General features: G+C 46.2%; 1 protein-coding gene across 1 annotated transcript in view; it reads right to left on the minus strand.

Annotated features, from left to right (window-relative positions):
- The window catches only part of LOC103357892 (junctional adhesion molecule C-like), a 35,619-nt gene that overhangs the window by 3,574 nt on the left and 19,367 nt on the right, over nt 1-12,678 (minus strand). The window contains exons 2-8 of the mRNA XM_008282642.1: nt 4,346-4,414; nt 4,124-4,237; nt 3,883-4,035; nt 3,110-3,312; nt 1,997-2,096; nt 1,130-1,259; nt 931-985 (exon numbers count right to left, since the gene is read on the minus strand). Coding sequence (XP_008280864.1) covers nt 931-985; nt 1,130-1,259; nt 1,997-2,096; nt 3,110-3,312; nt 3,883-4,035; nt 4,124-4,237; nt 4,346-4,414 — 824 coding nt within the window. The remainder of the gene's footprint in view (nt 1-930; nt 986-1,129; nt 1,260-1,996; nt 2,097-3,109; nt 3,313-3,882; nt 4,036-4,123; nt 4,238-4,345; nt 4,415-12,678) is intronic.

A 12,678-nucleotide genomic window follows, 5' to 3' on the forward strand; every position in this document is an offset into this window, starting at 1 on the left:
GATCAATGGGTGGATGGATGGGTGGATGGATGGATGGATGGATGGATGGATGGATGGATAGATCAATGGATGGATGGATGGATGGATGGATGGATAGATCAATGGATGGATGATGGATGGATGGATGACTACTGGTCAGAGAGAGATCTGATGACATCCAATGGACTAATTAGCTCAAGTAAAATAGTGAATATATGTTTAATGTGTGTGTGGAGCTGATCCAGTGTAACCAAACTATGAACTGAAAATGAAAAATAATTCTTTGCTCCATTCTAAATACTAATAATTCATTAAAACGACTATGTGAGGTCCTGTTCCTCCAGGAAAATTAAGCTTTAACTTTTCCAGTCCTGATAACACCTGCGGGGACTTGGATACATGTATATGATGATTCCCGATTTTTACAAAATAAAATTTGTTTTTTCTTTTGTTTTTATTGCTTTGTGGCGTTACAGCTTTGTTATACTGCACAATGGACATTTCTGAGTTCTCCGTCCTCCTGGCTATGGTTGGGCTGCTTCCATAGAGGTGCAAGACTTTATATTACAGTGAAAAATGAGCCCACAGTTTGTGTGACAGGAGTAAAGAGAGTGAAACAGAGCAGAACCAGCTCTGGTTCAGAGGGAAGGATCGCACAGTCCACATGTAATACGCATTCACTTTGGTCACTATCACTATAGCTGAGGTTTCAGACAGGTTTCAGGCAGATTCATGTCCGTGTGGTGTGAAATCACTGTGTTCAGATGTGAAACCCTGACTGGACAGTGCTGAGCAGCTCTATCAGAACCAGAGGGGGAGGAGGCTGTTGGCTCATTAGTGTGAAGGCGCTTGCCCAGAGCCGCTGGCATAAAGAGGCAAAAACATGGAATGAAAGATATTTTCTTTTAATGAACGTCTGCAGGCAACCAGATCGAAGTGCCATGAACTAACCTCGTCCTCCGTCCTGACGTAGTCCACTCCGTCCCCTTTAGCCGGAACCTTGTAGCTGGGAGACACAAACAGAACCACAGTTTTATGGAAGCTGGGTCAAAGCAGAGCTGCTGAGGAACAAACACACACACGCACACGAACACACACACACACTCCTATGTGTTGATCATGTGACTGTGAGGATGTTCTGATGTCTTACTTGTTCCCTGTTTGTTTCTGGCTGGAGAAGTAGCCTTGCTTGTACGCGCAGCAGATCCCCACCGTTATACATGTGAGCACTATTACCACCACCAGCACTCCCAGTATGATCCCCAGAAGATCAATATCATCTGTGGAGTTCAAGCAAGAATGAAGAAAGTTAACAACAATGTGAGGACTGATCCTACCAGCAGGACCGTGGTGTCCACACATTCTCACTGGTTGGACCATCGCTGGTGTTACTTCATCAGGAGGAAAGCGCTGCATCCACAGCCTTCCAGGAACAAACACCTCCTGTTTCCACCACTCTGAGCTGAACTATACGATGGAACTGGTAGGTCCAACATATCTAACATTCACTGGATGTTTACTTGGAGTCGACTCCAGAGTTACTGACACCACGTCATAGAAGCAGTCGGTGTGGCTGCGTTTTGTTCCAGCTGATGACCAGAACCTGGACTGCAGTCTGTAATCACAGTTTAATAGCCAACATGGCAGATTATCTAAAGACAGCTTGTCTGTGTTATATTCATTAATAGTCCTCAGATCACCAGACACAGTTCTGTTCCCAGAAATCACATGAAGCTACAGGCAGGCACACGCTGGTCCGATCCGAGCCCGCTCTTATCGTTTCACTATAAACAACCAGGTTCAGATGATGTATCCACGCTGATAAGGCCAATAAGGCGAGACGATGTGCAGATTGTTTTTCTCACCTCCTGACTGTCTGAAGAGCAGCTGTGGTTCACTACAGGCCCACTGAACAGACAAAGTTCTGACTTGTTTTGAACTGACCTGATGTCAAACATCACCAGCTCCTCTGCTAACGACCAAACATGTTTCAGCAGCGTGTCCGTGTCACACTTACAGACTTCCATCTTCTGGGCTGTACACTCAGCGTATCCCGCATCGTTCTTCGCTCGGCAGAAGTACTCGCCTGCATCTTCTTTCCTGACTGCGATGAACTTCTGCATGAGAGAAATCACAAACATATATTTGATTACTGTCAACCGCTAAAGTGAAACCGCCCTGTCTTCGGTTCAGTCAGCCGTTGTTCAGACATTGTTCAACATACTGGATCATGACTATTCTACTATGATGTGTGTTTAAAACAGATAAAGGTGGATGTGAACAGCCAGAAGCAGGCTGTAGGTGCAGGCAGCATGGAGGGAACAGCCAGAGAAGGATCCATCCTGTGATAACACACTAAATGTCATTTCCATGTCAGGGCAAGTTAAAGATGAAACCTGGCCAAACTCCAGCGCTGCACTTTCCTAATATCAGAATAAATCCTCTGTGATTTGGTGAAGGAGCTGCAGTACCAATAACACATCAGAGCAGAAGTACTCAGTCACATACTGCAATGTGTAGAGTAGATATTTATAGTCTCTTCAGTGAAGGAAGAAAAATTCCAAAAAACGCTTCGACAACTTTCTAAATATTTTCAGAATGAGACTTTTGTGGCCCAGATAATGTGATCCAGTGCATTATGAAAGCCCAACATGTGTCACCAGCTCCAGCCTCCACACATCAGCTGACTGGCGTTACGTTTCCACACGGGAGCAGCCGAGGGAGTGATAACCGTGTTTTCAGTGAAGCGTCTAAAAATAACGAGATAAGTACGGTAGAAAAACATTCCCCAAACCCCCGACCAGTTTCCAGCTACGACTAGCGACACATTGACATGAAGGCAGCCAGACGACGGCGCGGTGGCTCGCTGTGGTGCGTCACATCTTAGAGGCCAGCATGAAGGTTGACAGAAGAGCGCTGGAGCTATGCTGGAAAGCAAACGAGAATTGAGGAATGTGCAAACGAGGACAGCAGATTCCCCTCATGGCTCAAGCCCTCTCGCACCATCAACTGTCTCCCCAAAATATCTGCCCCCACCCCTGGGCGCCAGGCCACCGTCCCCGCTGCCCTGCTGCCCCGCCCTCCCCGCTCATGCGTGTCCTTGTCCAAACACATGCGCACACATACTGACCAGAGTTCCTGTGTCTGCGTTGAGCGTGTACGAGGAGTTGAAGAACTTGAGGCTGGTCTTGGGGTCGTCTGGAATCTCCTCCCTGTTCTTGAACCACTGGTACTGAGACTTGGGGAAGCCCTCGTCCTCCACACAGCTCAGCTCGGCCGACTTCCCAAAAGGCACCGATTTTGGGACGCTGCATTTTGGCACCACCGGCTTCACTGTGGCGACACCAAACATACGATGACGGTCACTGCACTGAGCTTTCACGGGGAGCTTTACACTTCAGACGCGTGTTTATGTTCTGTGAGCATCACGGCGATAAACAAACCGACACAATCCACATAATGCTGCCAGGCTTATGATTGACTTTGATGCTTTAAAAAAAACAATGTCACCCTGACCGCTCATGGTTCACTGGACTGACAGCACTGACAGGACCGGACAGGAACACGGTTTTTGGCCCGTGCCAGAAAACGCCACCAAAACACGCGGCGCTTGCTTTCTTTAGCACTGCAATTCAAAGCAGATGCAGTTTCAGAGGTTTCCTCTTATAGCCCAGAACACGCCTTTGCAGCTGGGCAGGTCTGGTCATAACGCATCCTCGTATGTATGCCAAAGGGTTGGTGTGACCTACAACACGGTTTCGTTTTACAGCATCCGAAGTGTGAATCACTATGTGAGGTCTCTTTTATAAGAGCACAATAATAGCTTGTTTTCTGTGCTCTGAATTATCTTCGTCTTGTTTTCATAGATCACAGCTTTAATTCTACATAGAGGCTGAAACACACCTCGTACAACAAGGTCGATCACAATCTCATCAAATGACTTCTGGTCGTCAGCAGCGGTGACCTCACACCGATACTTGGCGGTGTCCGACCGTGTGGCGTTGGTTATCAGTAGCGTGGCCGGTTCTCTGATCACCGCTCGGTTCTCCAGGTCACCTGTCAGAGGACACGTCAGGAAAACATGTAAAACTGTTTAAAGACAAAAGTACATGACAGAGACGTGTTCAGGCATCTCCTGCTTTACCTGAGATCTTCTTTTCAAAGTACACATAACTTGGTCCCTCACTCGTTATCTTCTTCCACTCAATCCTGGGATTGGTTGTAGAAATGGACTCAATCAGACACGACAGCTCGATTTCTGTGGGACGGAGGAACACGGACTGATGTGAGGAACATCGTTAAAACCTGCTAATTGTTTCTGCATGGGGGGTGGAGCGGGTGGGGTATTTATTTAAAAAGCTCTTACTGTCAAACTCGTCTGTCCACGGCGACCCGTCATTTGTTCTCAGCACCACTGCCAACACACTGAAGCAGCCTGCAACACAGGAGGACAAGTCAACATGAGATGAGCAGGAACGCTCTGATGAAGTGATGAAGTCATGCTGTACGTCCACTGATCCTGGGTCTGCTGGAACCCTGGAACACTGTCTTTGGGGACGTCTGTGATGCTTTCACTGATCTTAAGTTTCACCATTAACGGGAACATAAATGTCAATCCCACATCAGCGTGGTGATCTGAACACACAGGCTCTATCTGGCCTCGTTCTCTTACCGTCAATTTTCCATTTTTAGTTGTGTTGCTTAAACCATTGTGTATGTGTGTGTGTGTGTGTGTGTGTGTGTGTGTGTGGAGGGTGGGGGTGCTGTTTCTATGCACAGTGGATAATTGCGCAGGGAGGCATGTGCCCTTTTCAGGGCAAGCTCACCATGCCAGTAGTTCAACTGCCTGCCGAGCCCTCCTCTCTCTCTCCCCCTCTCCTCTCTCTCTCTCTCTCTCTAACTCTAACGCTCTCTCTCTCCCTCTCTCTCTCTCTCTGGGCCTGATGCTGCTGCCCATGCCGGACTAATGGTGCAGATGCACCCCAGAAAGATGTGAGGGATAGGGCCTTGGGAAGGGCCACTGCTGAATCATCCTGACAGCCTTTGGTCCACAAACACATCCACGCAGAGTCACTTCCACATGAATGTTACCGAAGCACCGCGCTCATCACCACTTCCTGAATGGAGGGTCACTGAAAATCTGTCGCGTATTAAACGTATGTTGTGCTGTACAACAGAAAAATGCTGCTTGCTGCCTTATTGGTAGCATGGATGCATGACTAACCGGGCCTCCGAGCTACAGGCCCGCGGACCTCGGACCAGACCAATTATATGGAGTGACTACGAACATTTCTTGTTGGAATATCAGGGAGGAAAAACATCCAAAACAGGACGCAAGAAGAACAGAGCTAGTCACAGAAATACACACAATGAAAGAAAACTAAACATTAAGCATGACTAAAAGAGAAAAGACGTCTCAGTCCAGTCGGCAGATATTCATCATTCCTAAATGTGTAATAATAATATAGTCAAACATTAGAATATTGGGGCCGTTCTGTGTCAGTTCATTTTGATCAGTGCCGTCTCAGAACCATCTGGGCTGTAAAGATGGATCCAGAATATAAATGAACATCTTTGCAAAAAATACAAACGTGCAACACAAAATTGAAGATAAATCAATTCTGAATTTGTTGATGTAAATTAATAACATTATTTAATTTTGCAGGTTGGAACCCGTCATCATAGATTGTATATAACGTACATGCCTGTAGGATAAGATGGAAACCTTCCATTTATTTCTGACTACACAGCTACACGTTATAACAATGTGATTTATTCGCCAACATATCTATTAAATTATATTTCAGTTTATGATATAAAACAACAATATTTCAGAAACTGTTTGTTCATAAGTTCTCCAGCCTAGTTCAGGGTTCCCACTCTTATTTTCCAGGACTTTTTACAGACAGGACTTATCCCATCATACCAAACATGTCGCCCAGTCCCCTCATTCTGATAATTAGGTTTCAAATCATAGCTACTACAGTGGATTTCTGCTTGTATATGTTGAGGATGATCCATCTTTATGTTACATCAAACCACCGGTGGCCTTAATGCTCCACAGATATTCATGAAGGTTTGTTAAAGGTAAAAAAAATCTAACATTAGGTCATGATATCCCCCCAGATAGCATCAGATCTGGTCATTCTGGTCTGGTAGACGAGCTACACTCTACACCATGATGGAGATAAATCATGTATTAAAAAGCTTTATGAAATTACTAAACTTGCTCCGTGCACGGTGGTTATAGTTTGATCAGTCGTATCCAAACAGCTGTGGTGTCTGGGATGTAAACCTATGTCCCATCTAAAGCAGTGCATTTAATAACTGTGTATTTGTTTTGTTCATTTAAAAACACGCCTCAGCCTGCTTCAGAGCCCCAGTCTGCCCTCACATTTACCAGTTTCTAATCCCTCCATGCGTTTGTACAGTCGGGCTGTCGGCTACTAATTAGGGGCAAACGGGGTGTTGGGCCTCTCATTCAAAGAAAACTGCTCAAACAAGGATAACCTGACCTCCGCCAACTGTCATCTGAACACACAGCCGTGTGTGCGGTCACCTGCTAAAGCAGACAGGCTAAGCTGATTAGCCCACGGTCTTTCTGGAGATCATAACAAGACGACAGCTTGTTTTTAGCTGCTGCTGACAGGAACAACGCTGAAGAAGAAGGTCACACCCACGTCTCACAATAACCACGTCTCACAATAACGCTAATATTCATTTGGTCTCAGACTTTAGAGGGATGAAAACACATTATTTCCAGCAGTCTACAAGCACTTCCTGGGCGAAGCAGTTCAGGAGCAGGACCCAGACCAGCCCCGGGTGCTGCTTCGCTCATGATCCGGACCTCTTAGTGCAAAGAAGTACCGTCGTGTGGCATCTGAAGCTACTGATCATTTCAATGCAGTGCTCTGCTGGGAAACATTTTGTGGACTCTGACAGACACCATCCATCTAAAGCAAGCACACCACAGCCGATGGAACTGGGTAAAGGCTGGAGGAACTGACCAAGAGCCCACGGGGTTGAGCCGGATTCCCCCGGATCACCGGACCAAAGCTGATCCACAGAGGCCGGATCCGAGTGGTTTTAATGCTGTGACGGGTTGATCTATTTGGTTCTGTGCTACGGCAGCGAAGACAATAAAGTTTGATCCCAAGAGGGAGAGCGCTATCTCTACACACTACATGAAAAAGTTTCTGACAACCTAAAAAGTGGAGAACTTCAACAAAGACGTGCACAGGATGAGGATGAGAGTTGTGTTCAGAGGAATCCAGAGGAAGCCTGTCACCTATTTAGCTTCCTCTCCACGGCGCTGCAGAAAGGCATTTGGCTTGTGGCAGATTTAAAAGCTGTGTGCAGAGAAGAGATGCTTCTCAGCTTCCATGGTTACTGCAAGCTGCTCATACTGTAGCTACGTTCTAGGACAAAGTCAGTCATCATCTGAAGAAAGATAACTGAAGGGTAACTCTCCTCTTCATGCTGAAAGGTTAGACTGAATCCATGTTCGCACAACAACGCAGCCAGACACCTGCTGTTCAACAGAAACCCTGCCAGTTATCTTAATTCATGCGTGAGGCATGTACTATATTTAATGTTTCTGACAAAAGCTTATGCGAGTGAGGCATGACAGCACTGACTTCGTGGTTTAGGTTTCAAATGCACTGCGTGTACTGTGTAACTGAATACCAAATCTAACTAGGCCAAGTATGCCAAGAGTGCAGAACATCAGAATATGCTGTGTTGAAATAGAATCCAAAGTTGACAATAAATTATTTCAGGCCATTAATTTAGTGCAACGACTTTCCATGAAACGCAGCAACCAGATTCATGGCTGGCCTGACGGAGCTAATGGAGCTTCACCCCCGTCCCCGTCTTCCCCAGTCCAGATAGTATTAGTGCAGATTAGGTGCCTAAGTGAGCCTGACGTAGAGATAAAAAGCTTCAGAGATCTGTAGTAGAAACAGCTGTCCAGGAAAGAGCATTAAACCCCCACTCATGAAGAGCGGCGGACACACATCAGCCGTGACTTCAGGATGAAATAAATAAAATAAATCATCAGTTGTTGTGTATTACACAAAAAACCCAGAAACACCGGCGTCGCTGCTCGATGTCATAATAATATGCTGTCAGTCCGTCTCGTCACCAACCCTCGGCTCCGGCTGACTTTACACAACATCCACTAAATGATCTATTTTTAAGAAGTGTTTGTTTATTTGGTACTCATTCGATCACAGCAGAACATACAGCGGAGCGTCACTGTCACGCAGCCTAAAATCATTTCTACAGCTGAAACAAAAAAGTAATTAACTGATCAGGAAAGCTGATTTTCATAATCAAGTTCTAATCTCAGCGATTTTTCATGCACCGTGTGCTCGGTTCAGCTCCTTCACTGTGAACATTTGCTGTGTTTGCATGCTGGGATCATTCACTGCTGTGTTTGGGGAGACTGTCGGTAAAGACTCTGGTAAAAGTTCGTTACTTTCTGGACATTTTACAGAGAACAGGAAAGCTAAACTCCTAATTATTTAATGACAGACATGTTCCAGACTGAGAGTGGATTCTAACTGACAGTAAACCTGAAGAAATCTGACAATATTCAGGCTCTCTAAACTGTTCTTCATCATGCTGTAAGACTGACAGCTGCTGTCTGGTCATCACCGCTCCATCAACCACAAGAAAAGCAAACGACAAACAACCGACTTTGGATCTGAAGCCCTCCCCTGGCAGACAGACCGGCTGGTTCCAGACTATCTGAGCAGTCCATTTCACAACTGCTTTCTCCTGGGTAACCTTTCAGCAAAGGTTGCATCTTTTTTCCACTGTGCAACAACAAGACACAGCTGGACGGCCAGTGAAGTATCAGGAAGTGCTGACTGTGTGTTATGAGAGCGGTGCTTCCCAGCTCTCCTCCAGGCCGTCCGACACATCCTTCCCTGATCGTGTCCAACCCGTCCTGTCTCCTTGAATAGCCTCCCACTCTCCTGTACCGGCAGAGTGATATGTGTGTGTGGTCATCGTGGAAATGGACTTCTCTCCTTCTGCTCCTTGGTTGGACACAGCTGTGTGCGATCTGGCAATCTGCAAATCTGCATTAAAGTTTTTTTTTTTAATCTTCTTGCCGCCTCCGTGATGGGCGCAGGGTTTTCTCTGTAATCTTAGCGTAATGCCCTCATAAACCCCCCAGGTTTTACATCACTGAATAATACAATAGGCACAGAGGAGCGGGTATTTCTTGATGCCTGCACTGTGTAATGAAGCCCTTCTTCTTTCTCTGCTGTCTCCTGGGAGGCCGCGCTTGTTTCCGGTGCCGCCGCCGCCGCTCGGTGAATCCAGCGAGGTGAGGCTGGTTTCATAAATAGAAAGGTTCAATTAAGCAACCGGTGATATTCCCTGTGGAAAAGCTCAATCCTCGTGCCTGTGGAGAATATTCCCACGCCCGCTTTGGAAGTTCAGACATCAAAGTACACGCATGCACGCCCAGTTTCTGCATACGATCAACAGTTGCTGCTCGGAAACTCTTCACGTGCTCCCGTCCTGTTTGAACGGAGTCTGGTTGTCTGTTTACGGCACACATAAAGCTTTTGAGAATCTTAAATTGATTTATTATTCAAATCATTCCAGGAGAAAGACGCCTGACCACTCATCTTCTTCCTGGTCCAGCAGAACGGCTGGTCATCTCTATAAAACCTGTCGCGCTCCCTGAACAGCCTCTCACAGTAACCGCTGACGTCTCCAAGGCCACGTCCTCCAACAGTTTGTAAAGATGACAGTATCAGACCATATATCGTATCTGTGCCACAATAAAGACACCAAAGGGCAGCAGTAGCGTTAACCTCTTCCCTGAACCACGGCAGAATGAGCATGTGCATCCCAACACACGTGCAGAGCCAGGTGCACGGCTGTGAGAACATACAGTACATGCTACATAGCTAATGTTACATGAATAACATGACCTACATACCCCCGATACGCATTCAGCACCTTGTTTCCAGTTTAAACATAGGTAAACAAGCCAACCGAGGAGGCAGGAGCCACAGGACGGCTGGTGGGGAGTGGAGGCACATTTTATCACAGCGGTGGAGAAATAAAGGATATAAATGCTGAGGGACAGTCAGCTGAGCGCTCCGGCGTCGCCTCATCGTTCTCTGGGTGATAAACACGTCACCCCACGCTGCCTCCAAATAAATATAAAACCACATAAAACGAGAAACTTATTCATGATCACTTCAAAAGCTCTCTGAGCCGACAGGAGAACACCAAGGAGGCAAACAAACAGGTAATTAGCAATGTAGATGTGCGTGTTGTGGTGAGCTACGAGGCTCGCCATGATGAAAAGGAAAGCATTCACACACAGGGAACCTGGTAGACACACACACTGGCTTCTTTTTAAACACTACTTCAGTCCATTGACTTTAAAATGCACTCAACTAATCATCCTGTTTCCACTGGTTGGTACAGAACCGCCGACCACTGCTGGCTGTCACTCAATTCAACACCATCACATGTTTCAGACATTTGTTTTTTTTTTTGGCCTTTGTGCCTTTATTGGATAGAGCAGTGAGAGAGAGACAGAGACAGGGAAGTGGGGAGAAGAATGGAGGATGTGTGGGAAAGAACCATGAGCGGGATTCAAACTCATGACCTCCACATGGGGACTGTAGCCCTGCACCTGGGACGCCAGCTCAACCAGGTGAGCTGTAGCCCTGCACCTGGGACGCCAGCTCAACCAGGTGAGCTACAGCAGCACCCCAAGACATTTGTTTTTATATCATAGTGCAACGTGTCTCCACAAGCGTCCTCTGAAGATGTCTGGAATACATGATCCTCAGCTTAACGAAGGGCTGGCAGCTTACAGGTGTTCTCATGAATTCATTTGCCAGGATTTTCTTAATTTATTGATTAATCGTTCAGCAGAAACGTCATCAAATTGTGTCTAAAGCACACAAGTTATTTGCTTTGTCTAAAGTCATAAGCTCAATTTACAATGACACAAAACAGATAAAAGAATGTGCTGCTGATCAACTAATCAATTAACCGTTCAAGCACAAATCTAATAAAGGAATTAACACGTTAGGAGACGTCTCTAAAGGTTTTTGGTTCTGAAGTTCACAGTAATGTGACAGAAAACTCTCACAGCTATCTGATGACCTGAGATTATTAGCTCACTCGTGTAATTAAAGCCCTCAGGAATGACCAGATGACTTGGTCCTGGATGACCCGTAGAACCCTGGATAAAGACCCGCCCTTCACGTCGCGCTCCGTGTGACGAGGCTGCCAAGTGTCCTGCGGTGTTTGACTCGTGCATCACTTTACAGAGTCTCTGCTGGAGCACACAGAGCAGCTTTTAAAGGTCTAAATGTTTGTGTCCGCTCACAATCTGGGTTTCTGTTTTTGGCACACATGACCGCCGAGCTCCTGGTCACACTGCAGAGAAGTTCAGCGTGAGCCCCGAGCGCAGTTAAAGCGTGAAAGAGTGGAAATCTGCAACCTGTTTTAAAAGAAAAGGGTTGGAAGGAGCAAAATAAATAAATACAAATAAAGATAAAAATTCAGCCCCACCCAGAACAACTCCACACTGATATAACCATGAGCACGACTAATGGTGACTCTTTAAAATACTTACACACATTAAATAGTTAATGACTATAAAACACATGTACTACAGGATAATTCCTCGTAGCTTCAATCTGAAACCTCTAAGTGGGATCTCATGTTATGCTAAGCTATCAACAATACCTGCCTGTGAATCATTAGTCCTTTAATTATGGATATTTAAACTCTGAACCGTTCCACTGGTTCTGGTCCTGACCGGGGACAAGCAAAAAGTTGAGCAGCGTGTTGCTGAAGCGCTCTCATGTCTTGCGTGCTTCCCTCCGAGGAGATGCTAATTTCCATTTGATAAAAGTCTATGATGTCAGCTGGGACACAAAGCCTGACAAATTAATTCATAAGAGCATCACATATTACCATAAGCTTCTTTCTGAGAGACGATTACAGCTAGATCCGAGACAAAGCGTGCCCTGCTGCTCCAGTTCCCATAGCAATATTGGTGATATTTCCATAGAAACCGGATCCTCTCTCTGTGCTCCTTCCACACCCCCGATGACCACGGCTCACAGGATCCCACCTGTTCTGGTAACGGTGGGGGAAAGTGGCTGAACAGACCTCAGCAGCCTTCTTCCATGAAAACAGGAGCCGTGTGTCATGACGACAACAAGGGGAAGGTTTTAGGGCTGAGCTGGCATGGAGGACGACCCCAGGTTGTATTGTCACAGCTGTGCTTATCCAACAGTGCTGCTCGCACAGAACTTTCTTATTCCCACTCCCACCATCTTTTATCTCTCTGGTCTCTGTGCGTTGTGAATAATCCCTGATATAAATAAAACTATGCTAAGATTCCTGGCTGTGTAATCCCTTTGTTTGAGCGACTGGGGAAATCACTTTCTATTGGCTGGAGGAAACACTTCCTCTCAACAAGCTTTCAACTACAGACCAGTGACCTATAAAAGAAGCACGAAGCGGGGATGTGCGCGATGAGCTGTCACAATGACTGGATGCTGCTCTCCGTGCTAGTCGTCGTCACAAACAGGTAGAATAACCAGTAAAACAATGACGATGGCATCAAGGTCCAAATGTTGCCTCTCAGATGTGAGACAGCCACTGAGCAGAGGTGCATCTGCTCCTCAGGCTTCCACCATG

Source organism: Stegastes partitus, unplaced genomic scaffold, assembly GCF_000690725.1.
Source record: "Stegastes partitus isolate 25-593 unplaced genomic scaffold, Stegastes_partitus-1.0.2 Scaffold280, whole genome shotgun sequence".
Classification (NCBI taxonomy): Eukaryota; Metazoa; Chordata; class Actinopteri; family Pomacentridae; genus Stegastes; species Stegastes partitus.